The 24,108-nt window shown below is 54.3% G+C and overlaps 1 protein-coding gene and 1 long non-coding RNA gene across 9 annotated transcripts; one reads left to right on the top strand and one right to left on the bottom strand.

Annotated features, from left to right (window-relative positions):
- Positions 1 to 178: 178 nt before the first annotated feature.
- On the top strand, positions 179 to 11,728 carry LOC109026112 (uncharacterized). 2 transcript variants are annotated; one of them, XR_008670976.2, is made up of 3 exons: positions 179 to 811; positions 5,476 to 5,611; positions 11,571 to 11,715. It is a non-coding gene; the product is annotated as an uncharacterized lncRNA (long non-coding RNA). The 2 variants fall into 2 exon arrangements; XR_002005078.4 differs by having other exon boundaries at positions 187 to 811; positions 11,584 to 11,728.
- On the bottom strand, positions 6,340 to 23,260 carry DENND4B (DENN domain containing 4B). Of its 7 annotated transcripts, XM_055359942.1 has the most exons (29): positions 23,125 to 23,230; positions 21,960 to 22,108; positions 20,883 to 21,222; positions 19,711 to 19,963; positions 19,389 to 19,458; positions 19,020 to 19,189; positions 18,702 to 18,946; positions 18,207 to 18,273; positions 18,064 to 18,122; positions 17,737 to 17,881; positions 17,264 to 17,439; positions 16,989 to 17,089; positions 16,422 to 16,637; positions 15,733 to 15,878; positions 14,554 to 14,693; positions 14,318 to 14,444; positions 13,364 to 13,570; positions 12,882 to 13,010; positions 11,595 to 11,787; positions 10,978 to 11,145; positions 10,326 to 10,714; positions 10,040 to 10,162; positions 9,704 to 9,873; positions 9,485 to 9,620; positions 9,047 to 9,283; positions 7,786 to 7,903; positions 7,531 to 7,696; positions 7,378 to 7,442; positions 6,340 to 7,281 (listed from the first exon to the last, which is right to left on the bottom strand). In XM_055359942.1, exons 2-29 carry the CDS (start codon positions 21,967 to 21,969, stop codon positions 7,136 to 7,138), a joined length of 4,512 nt encoding a protein of 1,503 aa, XP_055215917.1. In that variant the 5' UTR covers positions 21,970 to 22,108; positions 23,125 to 23,230; the 3' UTR covers positions 6,340 to 7,135. The 7 variants fall into 7 exon arrangements, with proteins under 7 accessions (XP_055215917.1, XP_018878513.1, XP_018878510.1 ...); XM_019022968.4 differs by lacking the exon at positions 21,960 to 22,108 and having other exon boundaries at positions 23,125 to 23,260; XM_019022965.3 differs by lacking the exon at positions 23,125 to 23,230 and having other exon boundaries at positions 21,960 to 22,971.
- Between the last annotated feature and the right edge of the window lie 848 nt (positions 23,261 to 24,108).

The following is a 24,108-nucleotide window of genomic DNA, read 5'->3' as shown; positions in this document are numbered from 1 at the left end:
AAACCCAATCATAAACGGAGGAGGGGGGGATGGTCTAGCGGGGGCGCGTTAATGGGTACCTCGGCCAGTCCCAGACACATCCGGGTCTTCGACAGCCCATTAAGTGTCGGGGGTCAAAAAATCGCTTCAGGCTGCAACTTTACCTTAGAGACGTTTTGGTCCCCAGGCAGCCGCCGTACCTCAGTCTCTCCAAACCGGGATTCCCCTTTGGCCATCTCTCATTCTTTCAATTCTAAAGATGGAGACTGGTGAACGGCGGTGGGGTCTGCGGTGGGCGGTGTTTCGTCGCGACAGACTCTAGGAAATTTCACGATAGAACTAGCTTTAGGCGCTTGAGCCTTGCCGTCTTCTTGGGGTGTGGCCTGTCTCCGTCTGCCAAAGGCTTTGAGCTTCCTGGTGTTCATCGTACCTCCGCTTGGTCCTGTCGTGACTAAACCACGACAGCAGGAAAAAAAAAAAAAAAAGCAGCTAGCCAAGTTGCTGAGGAATTACGGTGTGCAGAGCCCTCGCAGCTCCTTCTCTTGGGAACTCCTGGTCTGGTTAGGTTCTCAGCGAGGAAACAGCCTCCCACCCCGCCCGATTCCACCTAATCAACTCAAGGGCCAGCTCCTTTTGCTGGCCTCCCTGCTTCCACGGAGCAGTTAGGCCCGCCTAAACTCAGCGAGCGTTTCTGGAGCACCTTGAGGATAGGGACCAAGTAACAGAGTCCGGGTGTTGAGGTTATGATAGTAGTTAACGTTTTCGGAAAGAGACTGTGTCAGGCTCTGTGCTAAGAACTTTACATGAAGTATTTATTCCTCATGACTGTGAGGTAGGTACTGTTATCCCTACTTTACAAATGAGGAAAATTAGGATCAAAAAATTTGTCCAGTTACACGTTAAGTGGTAGAGCTGAAATTTGAACCCAAGTAGATGAGGAAACTAAGGCTCAGAGAGGTTAAGTAACTTGCCAAAGGTCAGACCGCTAGTTAGTGACTAAGCAGTGGTTTAAACCCAGAAACAACTGGTTCCACAGGCATTTTGTTATTGTTGTTTTCTCACTGTGTCTCCCAGGCTGGAGTGCAGTGGTACAATCTCAGTTCCTGCAACCTTCGCCTCCCAGGTTCAAACGATCCTCCTGCCTCAACAGCCTCCCGAGTAGCTGGGATTACAGGCGCGCGGCTAATTTTTGTGTTTTAAGTAGAGACGGGGTTTCGCCATGTTGGCCAGGCTGGTCTCGAACTCCTGACCTCAGGTGATCCTCCTGCCTCAGCCTCCCAAAGTGCTGGGATTACAGGTGTGTGAGCCACCACGCCAGCCTCCACAGGTATTTGAACATGTTTTTCAAATTATTTAAAAGTCATGCTGTGCAATGGAAATGAAATTATAATGGAGGACATGGCAACTTAAAGCCGTAGGTAGATCCTACACAAACACACACGCACCCATTTTTTTCTTTTTTTTCTTTGAGACAGTCTCCCTCTGTCGCACAGGCTGGAGTGCAGTGGCGTGATCTCAGCTGCCTGCAATCTCCACCACCCAGGCTCAAGCCATCTTTCCACCTCAGCCTCCCAAGTAGCTGGCATTACAGGCGCACGTGACCACGCCCGGCTGATTTTTGTATTTTTGGTAAAGACAGGGTTTCACTATGTTCCCTAGGCTGGTCTCATAAATTCCTGGCCTCAAGTGATCCACCCGTCTTGGCGTCCCAAAGTGGTGGGATTACAGGCGTGAACAACTGCGCCCACTGCAGCCCCCACTTTATTTATTTTTTAAATTAGCGATGAGGTCTTGCTATGTTACCCAGGCTGCTCTGAAACTCCTGGGCTCAAGAGATCCTCCCGGCCGGGCGCGGTGGCTCAGGCCTGTAATCCCAGCACTTCGGGAGGCCGAGGCGAGTAGATCACGAGGTCAGGAGATTGAGACCATCCTGGCTAACACAGTGAAACCCCGTCTCTACTAAAAATACAAAAAAGTAGCCGGTCATGGTGGCGGGCGCCTGTAGTCCCAGCTACTTGGGAGGCTGAGGCAGGAGAATGGCATGAACCCGGGAGGCGGAGTTTGCAGTGAGCCAAGATCTTGCCACTGCATTCCAGCCTGGGCGACAGAGCGAGACTCTGTCTCAAAAAAAAAAAAAAAAAAAAGGAAAGAAAGAGATCCTCCCACTTCAGCCTCCCAAATAGCTGGGACTACAGGTGTACATCACTGCAAGCAGCATTCAACTTTTTTTTTTTTTTTTTTTTTTTTTTTTTTTTTTTTTTGAGACAGAGTCTCCCTCTATTGCCCAGGCTAAAGTGCAGTGGCACAATCTCGGCTCACTACAACCTCCGCCTCCTGGGTTCAAGCAATTCTCCTGCCTCAGCCTCCTGAGTAGCTGGGATTACAGGTGCCCACCACCACACCCAGCTAAATTTTGTATTTTTAATAGAGATGTTGGCCAGGCTGGTATCAAACTCCTGGCCTCAAGTGATCTACCCGCTTTGGCCTCCCAAAGTGCTGGGATTTACAGGTGTGAGCCACCACACCTGGCCTAATTCTTATTTTAAATAGATTAAAACTTGTTTTTATGCTAGTATGGTGTCCAGGTAAAGAATATGGTCTCAAGAGTCAGACTGCCTGAGTTTGGATCTTGGCTCTCCCTCTCACCAGTTGTGTGATTTGGCCGAAAGTTACTTATCTCTATTCTCTATCCCCTAGTTTCCCCATCTATAAAATGGGAATAAGAGTACCCAGCTCACCAGGTAATTATGAGAATTACAAAATAATACCTTCAAAATACTCAGGGCACTGTCAAGAATATAATTAAAGCATTCAACATAATATATAGTAACTATTTTGAGAACTTTCCTTGCTTTTTCAACAATTTCACTCTCTTACCTCTAAATTCAGCTTCTGTTGGTATTCTACCCATGGTACTGGTCTTATACTGTACTGAAAATTATTTCTCTACTAACTGCAATATTTTAACGCTTTCAGACTCCTTTCAGTCATTGAACACACATGATAGAGCCCCTATTAGGTTATCAGACACTCATCCATGTGCTCAGGATATAGCAGTGAATTAGACAAAGTCATTGCCCTCTTTGAGGGTGCATTCATCTTTCCCTAACCTACTTCTTTATCCATTATCAGTCCATTGCATTATTTGCTGTCTGAAATGCCACCCTTCAAGGGCTTTGAGGAGATATGAAAAACATGGTAGTATATACCAGCCCAAGGAAGATAAAAGTAAGACCCGAGAAAATACTTTTCAACAAGACCAAAATTTAGGCCATGGAGGGGGACTTTCAATCTGGAACGATCGAGCTTTAAGGAAGACAAGTACATGAGGTCAGTACTGTGGTAGACATGACCTGTGCCTAATGCAGGCTCTACCTGTTTGTTCCCTTTCTGAAACTATGGATTATATAGTTAATCTTTAAATGACCCCCAATTTGCAGATGAGGAAGAACTGAGGCACAGCAGTAAAGTAACTTGTATGACATCATAAAATTATTAAGTGGCAGGCACAATATTTTCCTCAATTTTTAAAAAAATTTATGGAGACAGATGGGGTTTTGTCATCATTTAGCCCAGGCTGATCTCGACTTCCTGAAGTCAAGCAGTCTGCCTGCCTCAGCCTCCCCAAGTGCTGGATTACAAGTGCTGGGATTACAGGCGTGAGCCCTCACATCCAGCCAAATTTTTTTTTTTTTTTTTTTTTTGAGATGGAGTCCCTCTCTCTCACCCAGGCTGGAGTGGAGTGGAGTGATCTCAGCTCACTGCAAACTCCACCTTCCAAGTTCAAGCGATTCTCATGCCTCAGCCTCCTGAGTAGCTGGGATTATAGGCCCCTGCCACCACACCCATCTAATTTTTTGTATATTTTTTTATTTTTTTGAGACGGAGGAGTATCACTCTGTCACCCAGGCTGGAGTGCAATGGCGTAGTCTCAGCATAGTCTTGGCTCACTGCAACCTCTGCCTCCTGGGTTCAAGCGATTCTCCTGCCTCAGCACCCCAAGTAACTGGGATTACAGGCACGTGCCACCACACTTGGCTAATCTTTGTATTTTTAGTAGAGTTGGGGTTTCACTATGTTGGCCAGGCTGGTCTTGAACTCCTGACCTCATGATCCGCCTCCCTTGGCCTCCCCTGGGATTACAGGCGTGAGCCACCGTGCCCAGCCGTAATTTTTTGTATTTTGAATAGAGATGGGGTTTCACCATGTTGGCCAGGCTGGTCTCGAACTCCTGGCCTCAAGTAATCCACCCTCCTCGGCCTCCCAAAGTGCTGATACTACAGGAATGAGCCACTGCACCTGGCCCCAGCCGACCTTTTTTTTTTTTTTTTTTTTGAGACGGAGTCTCACTCTGTCACCCAAGTTGGAGTGCAATGGTGCAATCTCGGCTCACTGCAACTTCTGCCTCTGGGGTTCAAGCGATTCTCCTGCCTCAGCCTCCCAATTAGCTGGGACTACAGGCGGGTGCCACCACGCCCAGCTAATTTGTGTGTGTGTGTGTGTTTAGGAGAGACGGGGTTTCACTGTGTCAGCCAGGTTGGTCTCGATCTCCTGACCTCGTGATCTGCCCACCTCGGCCTCCCGAAGTGCTGGGATTACAGGCGTGAGCCACCGCGCCCAGCCCAAATTTTTTATACTTGAGCCTATACACTCCAAAGCCTGGGAAGAGAAATTGGGCCGGATAACTTGGGCATATCCTTCCTCTAATACAGCTCCGTAGGCCATAGGACACACAGATGTGTCAGATATCATGTTGAATACTTTGCTATTAAAATTCCCAGATTTTTGTGTTTTTTTTTTCTAAGACAGGGTGCCGCTCTGTCACCCAGGCTAGAGTGCAGTGGCATGATCTTGGCTCATGGCAACCTCCACTTCCTGGGTTCAAGCAAGCCTCAGCCTCCCGAGTAGCTGGGATTACAGGCATAAGCCACCACGCCCGGCTAATTTTTGTATTTTTAGTAGAGATGGCGTTTCGCCATGTTGGCCAGGCTGATCTCAAATTCCTGGCCTGAAGTGATCTGCCCGCCTTGGCCCCCAAAAGTGTTGGGATTACAGGTGTTAACCACTGTGCCCAGCCTAGATATTCTTATGGTTAAAGAATTCTGTAGTTCTTCCATCTGACTGCAAGTCTGTAGGAGGCCCAAAAGTGAGAAGCATAAGCTGGGAGAGAGAGTTCATTATTGTTATTGTTTGTGAACAAAGGGGCCCTCCAGACCAGTAAGACTGTATGCTCCATTATGGTAGGGACTGAGCCCTGAAATTCTCTCTATAGTTCAGTGCAGTGCTGAGCTCACTACACTCAACAGAAACTTCATTTTAAAAGGCCAGGTCCTCCCTTGAAAAGGTCTTTGGGGGATGAAACAGGGAGAGGTTTATTCTGGGGACTGCAGTCTGATGAGAAACTGGGGTGGCGTGAGAATTTCCCTCTGAAGAAAGCATCTCCTAGTAAGACAAATAAATGGCATTTCCTGAGCCCCTTGGTTCTCTTCTGTGCAGCTCCTCTAGGACACTGAAAAAGCATCCTAACATGCTCAAGACAGGATAGGAAATGGTCCTCTGGCTTGAAAGACTCAGCATCCAGAAGTAGTACCTCACTCTCCATCCAGTGATCACCCCCCAGAAATGTGCTCTCGTAAGTTATTTCCTCTATTGATATGCCTGCTGTCCTTCCCCAAGGCATTTGTTTTGTTGGCTAATTCCCTTTGGTAATTGGTTTGCCGCTCTTTTAGGAGTCATTTCCTGTGTTTATTTCATTATAGAAGAAAAAAAGAGCTCTTAAGTGGACCAAAGGGATAAGGAAAATGATGCATGTTTTCCTGATGTCCACATGCAGCAAGTCCCTTAATCTTTGCCCCTGCCTTCCTGGTGCTGTTGCCAGGCTGAGACCCTGGTTGGAGGAATAGTGCCTGCAGCTACAGCAACTAAGGCAGCCTAGGATGACTGCCAGGATGCATGAGGGTTGCCAATACCAACTACTGGGGAGATGATTGTCATCCCTGAGGAGGTACTGGAGAAGGTTGGTGGGGGAAGGTGGAAGAGAGGAAATAAGGCAGAGATGAGCTCAGGGTCCCCAGAGAATGGAGCCTTTGTGTGGGGTACAGATGAGGGACAAGGGGGTGATTGTGTGGGAGGGCCGGAAGTGCCACACGGACTGGCACCACCATAGCCAGCACCAGATTCACCCTTCTCCTGCTCTGAGAACTCCCTGTGCCTCAAGGAGCCGGTACCAGACATGGTCAGGGGAAGCAGGGTATGCCTGAACACTATAAAGGATGGGAAGGTAGAAAAGCAGATGTATAGCCTGGGGAAAATGAAAGGTATCCCCGCATTACCCCAGACCCAGGGAACAGGAGGCCGAAGGAAAAAGACAGAAGCAGCTTTTACTATATTTACATCCAACAAAACTTCGCAGGAAACAATACTTATTGCACAGGTCAGGACCTGGGTGGGTGAGGCATTCCCCAAGGCGGGGCGGGCAAGAAAAATTAGGACTGGAGGGGGCACCAGTTCTTCCTAAGGGGACCTTGAGATTCCTCTAGCTCCCAGTGCCTGACTTTGAAGGAACTACAAACCACCGGACCATGGTGCCCTATTTCCCTTCCCTTTCTCACTCTCCATAAGAACCTCATAAGCAAGGGGGCTGTGGCTCCAGAATAAATAACTTAAAATAAAATACAAACACTTAGGTAGAAAGGCATGGAGAGCCTTGGGCTCCTTCAGCAACGTCACGGAAGAGGGACCATTACTGGTGGAGAATGACATCCCTACCTCCCATTCAGGGCAAAGGCTCAGTAGCTCTGCATCTTTCCAGTTGTTTTTTAAAACAAAAACTTCTAAAATGACCAGGGCAATGCAGATCTGTGGGTACCCTGGAGGGGAGTTCCCGGTATAGGACAAGGGAAGAACAGAGCTGTACCAACTCCCCCCAGATCTCCCCCAACATCAGCACGAACAAACTGGGTAGGTTGGTGATGGGGGAATCAGGACTTTTGGTAACAGTGGATCCCTCTTCCTGTTGTCCTCGCTTGGAGCCTTTGACTGGGCATCCTTCCCAGCCTGTTCCCAACTCCATGAAGGCAACAGGGAAGCAGGTTAACTCTAGAATCCCTTCTTCCTCACTTCCCCACCCCAGGCTGGAGAGGGAAGCTTAAGGTCTCTAGCATTCTGGAGGTGCTCCAAAACATTTTCGGCAGTCAATGGCCTTGGGAGTGGGCATCTGCGCCCGCCGGTGCCTCAGCTCCTCCTTGCCCATGCTGCTGGCCAGCTTGTTAAAGGCAGACTTGTACTTCTTATCGAAGGCCACTAGGGAAGAAGGTGGAAGTCAACATGTTAGGACCGCAGCCTCCCACACCTGGCCCCAGATCCCTAAACTCCTCAGCCCCTTGCCTGCAATCTCACCTATGTCCACGTGGTCCTTGCCCAGAGCAGCCATTGTCAGGAATAATATCTCACGGTAGATTCCCCTTTAGTGGAGGCAGAAGTGTATGAGCGAGAGAAAAGGGGTGTGGAGCCCCGGACAGACCAGGGATCACCCAGATGGTAGCACCATACCTCTGCAGGTGCAGGCCAGTGGGTGGGGGCCCTAGAGTTTCCAGCAGGAGCCCCACAGCCTTGTGCACTTCATTGAGTCCAACATGGCGCAGCACTGACTCCAACAGTGCCAAACTAAGGGATGCAGGTACCGGGCCTGGCCATACCACCCGCTGGGGGATCTGGCCTGGATGAAAGGAAAGAAGGCCACCAGAATCACTGAGCCCTCTGGGTATGGGACCCACCCTCCCCACCCAGGCCAAATACCAGACTCACTGTGGACCCTCCAGAGCACATAGAGAGGTGGGCAGCTATTGGGGTCAGGGGTCAGTACATCCCACAGCAGCCGTACCTGAACAGAGGCTGGATCAGGGGTTAGCCAAGGAGATGGGGCCTGGGGGAGCCAAGATAGTGTAGACAGTTAGGCTCAAAGAATGGGAGGCAGAGGACAAGAAACGGACAGGTGATGCCAAAGAGACAGAGGGCCATTACAGGACACAGCCAAAGAGAAGTGGGAAAGGAATTCTTATCCCCCACAAGAATGTTAGCTCTTGAGAGCAGGGACTGTTTTGTAATCTGCTACATACCTAGTGCCTAAAACCATGCCTGGAACATAAAAAGCACTCAATGCTGGTGGAACGAATAGACAAATATGAATGAATCATTTGTTTAGGTACCAGGCTCTACACAAGGTTGTCCACACACCAGCCCAGTGAGATAGGTGCTTATGCCATTTTACAGATGACCAAATTGAGGCTCAGAGTGGTAAAGTGAAACGGCAAGGATCCGAACCAGGTGCAGCAGACTCCAAAGTCTATGCTCTTTCTTTTTTTTTTTTTTTTTGAGACAGAGTCTCGCTCTGTCATCCAGGCTGGAGTGCAGTGGCGCGATCTCAGCTCACCGCAAGCTTCGCCTCCTGGGTTCACGCCATTCTCCTGCCTCAGCCTCCCGAGTAGCTGGGACTACAGGCGCCCGCCACCATGCCCGGCAAATTTTTTGTATTTTTAGTAACATGGGGTTTCACCATGTTAGCCACGATGGTCTCGATCTCCTGACCTCATGATCCACCCACCTTGGCCTCCCAAAATGCTGGGATTACAGGCGCGAGCCACCACACCCAGCCAGTCTGTGGTCTTTCTTTTTTTTTTTTTCTTGAGACAGAGTTTTGCTCTTGTTGCCCAGGCTGGAGGGCAATGGCGCGATCTCGGCTCACCACAACCTCCGCCTCCCAGGTTCAAGCAATTCTCCCACCTCAGCCTCCCGAGTAGCTGGGATTACAGGCATGCACCACCAAGCCTGGCTAATTTTTTTTGTATTTTTAGTAGAGACAGGGTTTCTCCATGTTGGTCAGGCTGGTCTCGAACTCCTGACCTCAGGTGATTCGCCCACCTCGGCCTCCCAAAGTGCTGGGATTACAGGCATGAGCCACCGCACCCGGCCAGTCTATGCTCTTTCTACAGTGCCAAGGACACAGTGGACAAATGGCTGAGAGATGAGGGAGGCACTTAGGAAACAGGGGCCACATGGGGGCACTGACCTGGGAATGCGAAGGCCCATCACAGGAGGCCAGCACCAGGCCTGGCAGAATACTGGGCAGGCGTAGCCGTTGGAAATACCACAAAAGGTTCCAGAAGATGATGGGGTGGGCAGAGGGCAGTTCAGGCAACGCCAGCACCTCACTGCCCTCGTTCTCTACCAGCGACTCCAGCTCCTTACGCAGCACCAGGGGGCTCAGGTATGCCCATGCCCCACTCTCAACCCGCCGGGAGGCTCCCTATCAGGCACAAAGGGGGAGGGCAGTAGAGGGCATGTACATCCCCAGAGCCTTGCCTCCCACTGAGCCACCACATCCAACAGCTTCTGGGATGCCCCTTGCCCTCAAGGGCAAGAGATGTGCCCATCTCTCCCTGGCACCCCACAGGCCCCACACAGGGCAACATTCCCGTTCCTCATGCCCCTTTGGCCCAGCCCTTACCCCCATGTGCCCGTTGCAGAGCTGGGGCTCATCCAGAGCAAGGCAGAGCCTGCGGTCACTGAGCACAGGGCCAGGACCACCAGGGACAGGAGCATCTTTACTGCCACTGGCACCAGCAGACTTGGGGCTGGGGACACTGCAGGGGGACAGCAGCAGGGGTCAGCTTTTGGACCTTCACCTCCCTATTCCCACCCACAGCACTTGCCCTGCCTTGGGCACCTGGGCCGGGAATCAAGGGTCTGGACACTGAGCAGGGGCACAAAGGGGCAGGCGCAGAAGGGGCAGGTTGTGTTGAGGTTAGAGTCATCAGGTGCCCAGCCAGCCATGATTTCCTCATCGTACACCAGTGAATCACAGGCACGGCACAGGGAGCAGCTGGACAGCAGAATCTGTGGGCAGGGAGAGTCGGGAAGTAGGTCCTGTCTGGCCGCCAGCACTCTGGAGCCCATGCCCCTTCCCCAGCCCCTCCCACCTCCTCCCTATCTCCTGCCTTGGACAGGGTGAGTGTGTGCTATGTGTGTTCAAGCACATCTGTGTGGGAGGGGTTATCCTCACTTCCAGGGAAGGTGACTGGAAGGATCCAGGGGTGTCACTGAGGCGCTCTGAGGAACGGCGAAGACTCAGGTTGCTGAGAGAAGATTCTGAGAGGTCCCACTCACTGCCCAGAGAGGCTGAGCTCTACCATGACATGAGAAACCATGGTCAGCCAACCCCATGCTCTTCCACCCAGGATATGTGTTTCAAGCACCCCTCAGAGCCCCCTTTTTGGGCATTCTTCCAGTCGTAGCCCCTCCCCAAGCCCACTAATGCTAAGGCGTCTGGACCCTCCTTCGCTGGCTACCTCAGAGGCAGTGGATCCAGGGCGCTCCCGGGGGTGCAGAAGACTGTCCATGGGGCTGCGGCGGGCTGGGGGAGGCAGGTCAGGAGGCAGCTCAGGTGGGGGAATGCGGGAGCCAGGGGAGTGGCGGGAAGGAGTGAGCAGCTGTTGGAGGCGGGCACCCAGCCCTCGTCGGGGGGTGCCTGCCTCATCCTGTCGCCCACCAGCCTTGGGTCCCCGCCCACTTAGCCCTTCCAGGGCCTCAGTGGACTGGGCACTCAGGGCTGAGCCTGAGCCCCCTGGGCTGCCTCCAGGGACCGGCTCCTCCCCCGTCAGGCTCAGGTCTGAGAGACTTCCATCGTGCCAGGGCACAGGTGATCCCCGGGGTTCCAGGACCCCCAAGGCCTCTATCACTGCAGCACAGAAAAGAATGAGGGAAGATGGACCCCAGCCTCTGCACCAGCTTCCCCTTTCCTGAATAAACACAATTCCTGGCTGCACAAACTCTGGTGCCACAACCCCCACCGTGATGATATTCTGGGCAAGATTCCCTCAGAATCTACAGCACCCACCACAGAGGGCCGCCTTCCACTCTGTTTCTGGTCTTCCCCACCTCACTAGCAAGTGGTTAGAAAAGCTGACTGGGGGAGTGAGGGAGCCAGACAAGGGCACTCACTGTGGGCCACACCGGCCTCCACAGTGGGCTGTGCCCCTCGGGCACTGCCCAGGCTACCACTCTTCACCAGGCGTCCAGGGGGTGAGGCTGGGTCTCTCAGACTTCGCCCAGCCCAAGTAGTCTGGCGCTGAAGAGGGCGAGTAGGGGAAGGGCGCTCCAAATAGGGCTCTGTAAAAGACGAGAAGGGGTTTAGAGGCGGCCAGCTAGGAACCCAGTCCCCTGTTCCAAAATAGAGCTCCTTAGATGGACCAGGGTTTTCAGGGTTCCTCCCAGGCAAAACTTTATCCCTTTTGTGTTTGTTTGTTTTGTTTTGTTTTTTGAGATGGAGTCTTGCTCTGTAGCTAGGCAGAGTGCAGTGGCGCCATCTCAGCTCACTGCAACCTCTGCCTCCTGGGTTCAAGTGATTCTCCTGCCTCAGTCTCCCAAGTAGCTGGGACTACAGGTGCGCGCCACCACGCCCAGCTAATTTTTTTATCCCTTTTGTTACCAGTCAAGTGTAATTTATCAATCCCCAGAAACCCAGTGCCAACCATTAGACCAGCCCCAACTCTCTATGCCTTTCCCTGCCTGAGCCCAGCTACTCCATCCCCAAGCCTGTCTCACCAGGCCCTACCCACCTGCCTGGGAGCTGCCTGCCTCTTGATGTGCTGACACCTGCTCCTGCTGCTGCTGCTGTTGCTGCTGCTGCTGCTGTTGCCGTTCTCTCAAGGGCTGGCGGAACTGAGCAGCCCCCAGGACAACATTCCGGAGCTTGGCCCAGCGCAGACGCCCACCTGGTGTGCCAGACGGCCACTTGCTTTCCAACACAGCCTACCAAGCACAGTGCCCATCAGGATGGCCTACCTCGACACCCTAACCCTGCCTCATACCCACTCCCTGTCCTGGAGCCCCAGGGACCGCCCTTCCCCCGCAGACATCCTGTCTAGGACTGTCCGGCCAATGGCTCAGCCAGGAACAAGAGCCAGAAGAGACAGTAGGCAGCAGCTGCCTCCCAAGGGGCCTAGAAGAAGCCAGAGGCAGTGGAGAAAATTTGTACCCAGACCTTGCTGCTTAGAAATATAAAATATATGGCTCTGAAGAAATCATTTCATTTATTTGGTCATTAGTCTCCTCATCTAAAAGACAGGAGGCAGTTTAGTATCATGGCTAAGGGCCTGAATTCGGGAGATATGGATATGCCTCTGCCCATATTCTTTTTTCTTTTTTTTCGAGACGGAGTCTTGCTCTGTTGCCCAGGCTGGAGTGCAGTGGCGCAATCTTGGCTCACTGCAACCTCCGCCTTCTGGGTTCAAGTGATTCTCTTGCCTCAGCCTCCCAAGTAGCTGGGACTACAGGCACCCACCACCACACCAAGCTAATTTCTGTATTTTTAATAGAGACAGGGTTTCACCATGTTGGCCAGGCTGGTCTCGAACTCCTGATCTTAGGTGATCTGCCTGCCTCAGCCTCCCAAAGTGCTGAGATTACAGGCATGAGCCACTGCACCCAGCCCTGTGCCCATATTCTAACTCCTTAACTTCTTTGCTGCGGGACCTTGGACAAGTTACTAACTCTCTACAACCTCATCTCCTCTTCTATAAGATGGGGATAATGATCATCCCACCTCATAGGGCTGTCGTGAAGGTAAAATGATGTAAAATGTGTGATGCGTATGGACCCGTGCCTGGCTTAGCGGCTAACACTATTAGTTGTAGGCAGGGCTGTCATGAGTGGGAATCAAAGCAGCCTCGTCTGAGAAACTGTAGGTGCTAAGGCACCACAGGAGTGCAGTGTGGATGACAGTGGTTCCAGGACCTAGGCAAACAGTACCAGCCCAATCTCCAAGGAGCGAGGGGAGCAGCAGCAGCCTCCCCTCACACACCCTGGCACAGCTGCCATCCCACCCCTCACCCCAAAGTAGGTACCTTATTATAGTAGCCATAGGTGATGGTGTTGGGCACAATGCCTGCCTGACGCATCTCCAGCATGACCCGCACAGACAGCACAGGCTGCCCATAGTGTGAGCAGAGCTGCATCAGTACCCGGTAACACACCTGGGCCAGGAGAGGCACAGGACAATGGGAGACTCACTCTCAACCAAAACCAAAGTCTCAGCAAGCACCCTCTTCCAGCCTCCCCAATTCTCACAGACATCACTGGCCCCTGGCAGGTCCTGGGGCTACCTCAGAGCCACCCACCCTTTCTACTGACCCTGCCACCCTACAGTCTCCACTGCTAAACCCTGAACATGCTTATTCACTCGACGAATGTTTATAGATAATCTGCCCAGCTCTGGGGCTCTGCAACTTCTTTCCTTAGTCTCCACCAAGTTTCCTTCTCACAGCCCTCTCCGGCTGCACAAGGCTCACTGGGCCTGGGTGTGAGCATGGTCACATAGATTGCCTACCTCATCAGGGAGCACCACCTTGCCGCTCTCCATCTGGCGCAGCACATGGTAGGCTGTGTGCAGTGCCTGCACTCGGGAGGGTGCCGACCGCACATAGGCAGGCAGACACAGGAACCACAGCCCATAGCAGTGCCCCAGCAGGCACCGGGCCCACAGCTCGGGCACGGCTGCTGACTTCTGTGCCATCCGCTGTGCAACTTTCATCTCCTAGGTAGGACAGGGGACACATCAGGGTGAGTACAATGCCAGGTCTTTCTTACTTATCTATCTATCTATTTATTTATTTATTTATGACGGTCTCGCTCTGTCACCCAGGCTGGAGTGCAGTGGTGCAATCCTGGCTCACTGCAGACTCGGCCTCCTGGGCTCAAGCGATTCTCCCACCTCAGTCTCAAGTAGCTGGGACGCACCACCAAGCCCGACTGATTGTTTTGTACTTTTTGTAAAGACAAGGTTTTGCCACATTGCCCAGGCTAGTCACAAACTCCTGGGCGCAAGTGATCTGCCTGCCTCAGCCTCCCAAAATGCTGGGATTAAAGGCATGAGCCAGCAGGACAGACCCTAAAGTGGTGTGGGAAGAAGTAGCACCTTCTCTGAGGAAGAGTCTGTGCTCTAAGGAGGAGAAGGGATGCTGTACTTCACAGGCTGCAGCCCTGCCTGGAGCCCCGTGCAGAGAGGCTGGCCCTTGAGCATGGGCAGGTGCCCTAGAAGACATGGCCAGCCCATGGATTCCCAGAGTGCTCAGAAGACGGAGGTGATGATGATGATGATAATGACAGTGATAATAGCAACTAATGTTTATACAGGGTTGCTTATGTGCCAAGCACATTTAAACTCCTAACAACCTCATGGGTTAAATATTATTGTTATACCCATTTTATAGATGAGGAAACTGAAGCAGCAGCAGCCTTCAGCCTGATCCAGGTCCCTCCGTGCGGTCCACCCACTGCTTACCTGTTTGGTACGGCGAGGAGCAGGACTGCTGGGGGCGCTACGGGAAGGGCCTGGCACAGGCAGGGCCCCAGGTTGTTCTTGAAGAGACTCAAACAACTCAGCCCGTAGCTCTGGGAATCCATCGTAGCTGGAGGGGCAGAGAGAAGCAACATCGGGGCAGTCAGCACAGGGCGAAGCGAGTTGGACTGGACCAGTCTATGGGGCCCTGGAACATGTGAAAGCCAAGAGACTCTCACCAGTACTGGGGAGTGGATTCACTGCCCTCTGGTAAGGGAGGCTCCTCGGGAGGTGTGATAAAGACAGTGAGCTCACTTCCTGACAGCTCCTCTAGCTCCACTAAGGGTGTCGGCTCAGGCTTCTCCTGCTCTGGGTGGACCTGGAGAAGGATTTTAAGACAGCAAGTGTTGAGATGGTGGGCATGGAGCAGAGCCAGGGTGTCTAGACGATGGCATCTCCCAGGAAAGCTCATCCACAGGGAAAGAGACACAGCCTGGAAAGATGGCGTCAGGAACGGGAGGACAGTACATTACATGTACGGGGCCAGCTGTGTGTGGCTGCACAGGTTGTGCACTGTATAACTCCAGGAGTGCCATCCCAGTCACAGTTAAGATATAGAGTTGTGTTTACAATGGCCCTGGGGGCCAGACACAGTGGCTCACGCCTGTAATCCCAGCACTTTGGGAGGCTGAGGTGGGCGGATTACTTGAGGCCAGGAGTTCGAGACCAGCCTGGCCAACATGGTGAAACCGTGTCTCTACTAAAAATACAAAAATTAGCCAGGCATATTGGTGCACACCTGTAATCCCAGCTACTCAGGAGACTGAGGCAGGAGAATCACTTGAACCTGGGAGGTGGAGGTTGCAGTGAGCCGATATCACGCCACTGCACTCCAGCCTGGGAGACAGAGCAAAACTATCTCAAAAAAAAAAAAAGCCGGGCGCGGTGGCTCACGCTTGTAATCCCAGCACATTGGGAGGCCAAGGCAGGTGGATCACGAGGTCAGGAGATCAAGACCATCCTGGCTAACACAGTGAAACCCTGTCTCTACTAAAAATACAAAAAATTAGCCAGGCGTGGTGGCGGGCGCCTGTAGTCCCAGCTACTTGGGAGGCTGAGGCAGGAGAATGGCGTGAACCCGGGAGGCAGAGCTTGTAGTGAGCCGAGATCACGCCCCTGCACTCCAGCCTGGGCGACAGAGCAAGACTTCGTCTCAAAAAAAAAAACCAAAATGGAAAAAAAGAAAACTTTAAAAAAAATTAAAAATTAAAATAAATAAATAAATAAAATAAAATGGCCCTGGGGTCTACAGCCATACCACCCTGAACATGCCCGATTCTGTCTAAAATGGCCTTGGGGCAACAGAGACAATGAGGGAGACAGCAGAGGCCAATGAGCACATAGAGAAGGGATGATACCTTTTCAACACAAGAGTCAAAGAATTCAAGGGCAGCATGGCGAGCAGAGCCAAAAGAGCACTCCTCAATGAACTGTGAGAACATCTGTGTGTGCAGCAGCTGAGAGTAAAGTTTGTGGCTGGAGCGTTCCCGGGATTTGAGGAAGCCTAAGGGGTATGAGAATGGGGCAGAGGAGGGGTGTGACCAGGGCTCTCCACCACAGCCATAGCTTTTTTGAATCTCTTCTTGGCTCCCTGCCCACTCAGGCCCAAAGCCATAATCTCTTGGACCCTCTGGCACAACTACCCTAATACCAAGCTGACCAGCTCAGCACCCCCAGCACAATGGCCCTAGAGAATCCCTCCCTTTGTCTGCCTGTACCCACTGCCTCAGACTGGGGGGGGTCTCCAAGGGCAGGGTCCCTGCACAGAGCTTTGCCCGTGGGGGCTGCTCACTACAGGGATTACTGTGGCTACCCCAAGCCTGGGGCTCCAGAGGGCAGGACCACAGCTGGTTTCATCTTTGTACCCTGATTCCCCCCAAGACCAGAAGAGTTAAATGGCTCAAAGCGGGTGCCCATAAAAACATTTGCCTAGTGAAGGAATAAACAATGGAGTGGCTCCCAGTCCCCTCCGCCTTTCTGACAGAACCCAGCCCCTCGCCACCTCCTCCCATGATACCATCTCCAAGCAGAGACAGGCCCTCTATACCCTGCAGGAAGAAAAGGTTGTCAACATCACGAGCTCCCTCGGAGGGGGCCTGGGTGAGTGGGCGCAGGAAGACCCGGTAGCCCTTGAGCAGACAGGCCATGAAGCGGAGGAAGGCTCCTTGGACTTCGCGCTCCAGCCGGGCCCTGCGGCCACACACTGCCTCGTAGTCTGTCAGTAGGAACTCCAGGGATGCTTCCTCCTCAGGTCCAGTGTATGCTGGAGGCCAGAGCAGCCTAAGAATCAGGGCTGGCTCCCATAGTGTTACCCTCAACTCTGCTCTCATGCCTCCATCTCCACCTCCAGCCTCTGGCAGACCTTGCACCAGTAGCAACTAAAGTATTACCTTCAACTAACAGGTTCAAGCTTGATATTTCCCACATGTTCAGGAATACTGTCTGCCCTTCCTTCTAGCTTCAGTTGGAATTGGAATCTCCCTCAGTTCCACCAAATGCAATCCTAACTTCACTCACCTCCTCAAGAAATGTCTAGCTCCCCACAGACCTCTGCAAACTGGAGGTTTGAGGCCAATGACAGTTCCCAGCCTCCCTCCCCACCCAGGCTTCTCACTCTGGTCCAGCTGCTGGTACAGGTTTGTCAGTGTGGCCAGCAGAACCTTGTAGGGTCTGCGGGGCAGGGTCCGAGGGGAGAGGAGCTTCTTTTCCTCAGTCCTGTAAGAAAAGCATAAGGGGAAGGAGTGGCGAGGCTCTGGGATAGGGTGACGGGGCTCCTTGCCAGCCTCCGTCACTTTGTGCCTGAAGCTCTTTTTGAGCCCGTAGCACTCCACACACTAGCCCATTCCTGCCCACCACCCTACAGCCCCCAAATGAGACCCAGCCTCTTACTGGAAGAGCGTGTTGGTATCAAGGTCTACACAGATGACATCAGCAGGCGGGTCATGCAGATCAAAGTAGCTGGAGTGGATACCCACAATGAAGGGCACTGGGGCACTCAGCACATCTGCCAGCACCAGCGGGCACAGAGGAATGTAGGGGCACTGCCAGTGCAGTGGGAAGATCATCTGAAGCACCAGGCAGTGAGAACCAGTGAACAGGGGGTTGAGGCAGCAGTGGGAGGCACAGGAGAGAGAAAGAGAGGGCATTGGCCTTGGGGAGTTGGTGCCTGTTGAGAGAGGCTGTTGGAAGTAGGCTCTAGAGAAGAGCTCCTGATGGAAGCTATGTGTTCCTGCAGGCTGTGCCCAGGGAAAGGGGCTGAGGATCCTCCACAAGGAAGGAAAAGGGAAGAGTCCAGGCAGGGATAGGGGCACCAGAAAGAACCATGGTTCTGGGGAACATGGGCCAGGCAGGGCGGCACTCACCGAGACAAGGGCCTCGCAGACGCTGGTGAGCAGGTCTGGCCGCAGCGAGTGGACTAGCAGCTTGTGCTCTGTGAGCACAGCCAGCAGCAGTGTGATAGCCAGCTCAGGGCCCAGGCTCTGCAGCAGCTGCAGGAAGCTGGCACCACTGCAGGCAATGCCGAGGTGGGGAAAGGGTCACCAGGATACCCTGGGGACCCTTCCCCAGGTGCCAGGCACAGCCACCACCTGGACCGAGCCTGCATAAACCTCAACAGCTGCACCCACCTGCCCAGCACCTACCATGTCCTTGGTCATTAAAGCTCCCCTCCCCACAATCTGAGCACATACCTGAGGGGCAGGGGTGAGGATACAGGCTGACAGAGGAGCAAGTTGTCATAGGGAGACATCTGGGAGGGAAGAAGAGCCACGGCTCAGGGTAATGATGCCAACTCCCCTCCTTCCATCAGCCCGGCCCTAGCCTCAGCTCTCACCTGCACTAGGATGCGGGGTCTCTGTGGGGAAGGGAAGGGAACGTTGTGAATGAAGTGGGAGATATGCCTGGGGGACAGAGAAACAGGTCAGAGCATACTCCCCCATCCATCCCTGTCCTCCCTCCACATTTTCTCAGCTCTTTCACTTGTTCTCAAGAACCTTATTCCTTCCTGAACCCCACTTTGAGACCTGTTATCAGCCAACAGAGCCTCCATTATGCATATAATTTGTGCAGATCAGAAAAGAAATCCTCCCTGTGCATACACAGCCCTTTGCCAGGACCTAACTAGCAAGTTTAGACTGGATTTCAGGCCCTGCTCCCCTCCTCAGCCCGTGGCGTTTTTACAGTGGATAAACTGTATAACCACACACTGCAGCCCTGTCCCTTACCCTGTGCCCAGCCCTCCCCCAACCCACATCTGAATCTCTCCCATCTCTCCTGGCCCCCTTATCCCTTCCTAACCCCTTCCCAATGGCAGAGGAGCCATGCTCACGCTTCCAAGGGCAGGCGGTGGGGGCCTGAGACGGAGTAGCGGTAAAGGAAGGTGAGGAAGGCGCGGAAGGCAGGGAAGGCAGGCCAGCGGGACAGCACAGCGATGGCACGCCGGCTGCGCACAGCTCTGCCCCCCAGTGCCCGACCCCGCTCCACAGCGCTCAGCAGGCCCAGTGCCCGTGCCTGTCGCTCTGATAGCCTGGCCCTTGGGAACGCCTCGTAGAACTGCAGGGCGGCACCATACACCTGGCAGGGGGCAGAAGGGTAGTCAGGCAGGCCCTGCATAGCCTGGACCCCTTGCCACACTCCACACACCCACCTTATCACCAGCTGCACCCGTGAGCACAAAGGTGGAGAAGACGGGCACGGGGTACTTGGTCTGGGCAGGCCAGCACTCGATAGTGGCCCCCATGGGCAGGCAGAAGACGGGCACTGACTCGGGCAGCGGGAACGCCTCATTGTCCTCCTCCGGGTAGCGGCCCAGCAGCTCTGCACCCCCAGCATAGTTGGGGGTACCCAAAAGGAGCAGGGTCCATCAGACTCCAAGGGAAAGGAACCAAGGGATCCCAGAGAAGGCCCGAGTAGCAAAGAGAAAGTAAACTCCAGGGACACTTAAGGTGCCTGCCAAGAGGCACCAGGGCAAAGGGATGTAGGGTCACAGGATTGGAGGGATAAAGGGGCCACTCACCTGCCTCGTACACCAGCGTGTTGGCCTTCGCCAGGCCCACCTTATAGCACAGGTACACTGCTGGGCCCCACTACCCCAGAAATGGCAAGAGACAAGCAGATACATAGCTAACAAAGGTTTCTGGGGTCCACTTTCTCTCTACCACCCCTAAATGTTCTTTTGTCTTTAAAGCTCCCATTAATCCCAGTGCCCCAAGACCAGAGTTACCCCTCTGGACTCACCCCTGTGGTCAGAGCCTTGGTCCTGGGATGCCCTTTGTTCCCAGTGTCCACACCCACTCTTATACCAAGAGGACCAGGTGTCAGCTCTTGGCCCCACTCACCATGCCAGGGTTGAGGTTGCGGGGCAGCCGGCAGTAAGTATGAGGAGTGCCCTCGCCCTTACTGGGCAGCACCAGGCAGAGGTCAGTGATGCCCAGGGCATGCAGCCCTGCCCCCTCTGCTGCCCGCCGGTAAGTGAGGTAGGTGCGGGGGTGCCCGGGGCCTGGAGGGGCCAGGTTTGCTGAGTGGCTGTAGGGTGTCGTGTCAAGCACTTGGAAGCCAGGCTTGGGACGTTCCTTCCCCTCATACAACACCCTTAGCACAGAGAGCAAAGATAGATGTTGAGAGGTCAGGGTAGAGGACAAAGACCCAATCCTGCCAGATCTGCCTATCTAATCCCCTGAGCTTGCCTTGTACCCACAGCCTTGTCAAACTCTAACACTAGGGCCCACCTCTTCTTGCTGAACTCTGCCCTCCAGAATCCTGTGCCCTTTCTTTGGCCTTTGGCCTTATTTTGTGGTCAGCAACAATCCTGCATGCCTTCTATGGCTCTCATACTCATTAATAAACACTAAGAGTCAGCTGGGCACGGTGGCTCATGCCTATAATCCCAGCACTTTGGGAGGCCAAGGCAGGTGGATCACCTGAGGTCAGGGGTTCAGGACCAGCCTGGCCAACATGGTCAAACGCCATCTCTACTAAAAATTCAAAAATTAGCTGGACGTGGTGGCACATGCCTATAGTCTCAGCTACTCAGGAAGCTGAGGCAGGAGAATTGCCTGAACCCAGGAGGCGAAGGTTGCAGTGAGCCAAGATCACACCACTGCACTCCAGCCTGAGTGACAGAGAGAGACTGTCTAAAAAAAAAAAAAAAAAAATTGTAATACAAGCTACCACTGACTGACTCTGTTAAGTCTGTCACATGGGTTATCTCATTTAATCTCAACCATCCTATGAGGATGAATTATTTTCTCCATTTGACAGATGAGGAAAACAGGCCCAGAGGAGCTCAAAAACCTGCCTAAGCTCTCAGAGCTAGCAAGGAGCGGCACTAGCACATGAAATCGCATCTGTAAGGACTAAGTACATACAACTTCAGTCCTTCCTTCCTGGCCCCTGGCCCACCAGGCTCCCATCCCCATTGCCCTTCCCTTGTTCCATAGTCCTACCTCTCCCTGTCTCACTGGAGTCCCTCCCAGCCTCCCCTGGTGCCAGCATGGGTAGGGGCACACACCCCAGCTCAACGAGGGGGGGCTTGTCACGGCCCCTGCGGTAGCAGATGACGGGTTGAGTTCCACCCAGAAGCCCAGCACTGAGTTCCAAGGGGTGGCCCCCAGCAGAAGCCTGGATGCATGTGTAGCCCTGGGGCACTTCCTCGCCCAGTGCCCTAGCGATGACTGCCACATCTGTGATGGGCTCAGCTGGCCGGGGAGGGCGCAGGGGCCCACTGGGTTCAGGAACCCACGTTTCCTCAGGGATGGGTGCTCCGTTCCCTGCAAGCCCAGCTACCACGAAGTAATCCACCAGCCGGGGGGGCCGCTCCTCCGCCATGGCCCCCCCCTCACTCACTGCATCTGGAATGGTCAAGTGAGAGAGAGATGAAGCAAGGAAGGCTGGGGATGCCATGGCAACCAGGGTACACTCTTGCTCCCCTCCTCTTCCTAGTCCTTCCAAAGAAAGGCAGGATAAGGGGTCGGCCAATCCTGAACTCTTCCCCCTGTGACATCACTGCCCACCACAGCTTCTTAAAGAGACCAGATCCCTCCCACTTAATGGTCCTGGCACTCCCCTCAAAGAACCTAAACTCCACCACACACAGCTAACCTGAGCTATGACATTCACATTGTCCATGTGTCCCTTTTAAAGGCTCACCAGTTATAACATCACAGAGATCACAATCTTTTTTGTAATAGCCTTCCATGACATCATTCATGCTGGCCATGACATCATACCAACCTTACAGTCTTTTTAAGGGTTTCTGACCTTCCTACTCTAGTTATGACACCATAAGAACCTTGTGATCCTGCCATTGTTCTTAAAGAGCCCACTCCTAGGTTTTTAAGGGGACCCCAGGGGTTTCTGAGAAAGCCCACAAAACCCAAGCTTTAAGAGTCTTTTCAACGAACCCAGGTGTCCTTTCTCCTAGCTTAACTCCACCAATCTGGCCCAAAATCCAGTGTTCTCACACCTCCAGTATCCTTAGGTAGCTCGTTAGATCCAAAGCAGTTGTGGGAGACAAGTCCCGGCCATCCCACACCCTCCACCATGGAGCCCAGAGACAGAAACAGGCCCACAACAGCCTAGTTCTCACCTGCCTCCATGGCCCAACCCCGGGGAGTAGGAGCCCCAAGGGTCCTGAGGCGCCCCAGGGTGCAGAAGCTGGGAAAAAGCCTGGTGGGTAGCTCGCAGCAGGGGCCCGGAAGCGTGGGGGGTGCTTCAGAGGGGAAGGGAGGTTACTTCCTGAAACAGTGGAGGGGAAGCTGCAACTCAGAGGAAGTCAGCCTATGGGTGTGTGTGGTGGCGGTGGTGGTGGCGGTGGTGGTGGTGGGGTTACCACTGAAGGTGCCAGCACAGCATTACGCCAAGTTGGAACCTCAGACTATAGGATCCTGAGCAAGGCAGAGGAGGCTCAGAATGGTTCCAGGATGTGCAGTCCTGCTAACCTCCTGCTGTTCCCCAGAGAACAGGGAATAAGGAATCTCATAGAGCCAGGCTGGCTTTCTTCATCACCTGGCCTCTGGACACACACACACACACACACACACACGCACACACATACACACACCAACCCCAGCTAAATTTAGACTCCACTTCTGGGAGGTAAAGCCAGGAGTCAGCGTCATCCTCTTGATTTAATTCTGGGGCACAGACCTGTCCCTCATCCACTGAGGGCGAATGGGAGCCCTATGCCCAAGGCAGCAGGCAGAGGCCATTAGGTGGGACCTTCTGAGGGGCAAGTGGGTGGCACCCATCCGCAGGACCTGCGCACCGGGGCCTCCCCTCACCAAGCCAGGGAAGAGTCCTGCAGAAAGCAGCCCTTTCTCCCTAGGGAAGACAATGGGCACAGGGCCCACTCCGGGTCCCCACGCCCGCGTGCCGGGTGACGGGAAGTTCGGGTTGGGGCAGAGGGCGCGCCGAGGGGGAGGAGGCTGAGGAAGGAGCAGGAGGGCAGAGAAGCAGGCGCGCCGGCGGCCGAGGACGTGACGGCAGCAGCGCCGCCCGCCGCGTGACCCAGGCGGGAGGGAGGGCGGCTCCGACTCCGGCACCCACGGGAGCAGAAGGGGGTGCAGGAGGCCGGGCACGGCGAGCTAATTGCGGGAGGTGCCCTCCCCTCCACTTTCACTTCCCCAGGAGAGAGGAACCGGAACCAGATGTGCAGTGAGGGACAGCAGCTGGGGGCCATCCCCCACCCCGCCTGCCGCCCGCGCTCCCTCCTGCCCGTCCCCGCCTGCCGCCCAGCCCGGTCCAGCCCCTACCTGCCTGTCCCGCGCTTCCCGGCCGGCCGGCCCGCTGGCGGGTGGCTCGGAGGGCGAGCTGGCGGGCCGGCGGGCGGCGGGGCTACCCGGCCCCAGACATGGCGCACCCGACTTGGGCGCCGCTCCCGCCCGGGCAGTGAGTGAAGGAAGAAGAGGCGGCCGAGGACAGCGGAGCGCGGGGCGCAGTGGAAGGAGATCCGGGCGGTCCCCGCGTCCCCGCCGCGCTGCGCCACGCGGGGACTGTGCTGCCGCGCTGCTCGCTCGGCCGGCTCGGTCCTCCCAGCTCCCGCGGCGCCGGGGACCCAGTGTTCCTCCGCGCGCCCCGCTTTCTCTACTCCCCCAACCCCCGCTCCGGGCCGCGGGCGCCGCCACCCCCACCCCTCCTCGGCCGGCGGCCGTGACCCTGGCAAGCGTCTGCCCAGAGCCCAGCCGCCTGCAGCCCGACCCCTGGCGGCTGGGAGGGCCCCCTACACCCAGGTAGCTTCCCACCATCCAGCCCGTGCCTCAGGACACTGACCCCAGGCGACCCAGAGGTCCGCGGCGCGCTCCCTTCCCGCCTGGGTCCTGCAGTCAGATGTGGCAAGCATGATGTGGGCGCAGGTGAAGCCCCGAAGGTCTAGTCTACGGGGACCCAGGTGGCTCCCCCTACTTCCAGGTTTAGGGCACAGGGCATTCCCTTTGGACCAGAACCAGAAGCTCTCAGTTCTCTTTTTTGAAAATGACAAGAGCTTTGGAAAGAGGAAGAGAGGCCAGGACTGCAGGGTGTGGAATAGAGCAGTGGAGGTGGGGGTAAGGTAACTGCGGGGCTCTACTTTTCTCACTATGCGGGTTGGGGGAGTGAGGGGTGCGGAGGCCCACACGGCTGGTCCAAGGGCTAGCAACCCAATCCAGAAAGAGAAAACCTTCAGAACATGCATGGCACTGAAGGATCTGTTTAATTAAAACTAAAATGAATGAGTGGTGAAGAGTGGAGAGGGTGAAGTG

Source organism: Gorilla gorilla, chromosome 1 (genome assembly GCF_029281585.2).
Source record: "Gorilla gorilla gorilla isolate KB3781 chromosome 1, NHGRI_mGorGor1-v2.1_pri, whole genome shotgun sequence".
NCBI classification, from domain to species: Eukaryota; Metazoa; Chordata; class Mammalia; order Primates; family Hominidae; genus Gorilla; species Gorilla gorilla.
The sequence above is the reverse complement of the archived record's forward strand: the minus strand, read 5'-3'. Positions and strand labels throughout refer to the sequence as shown.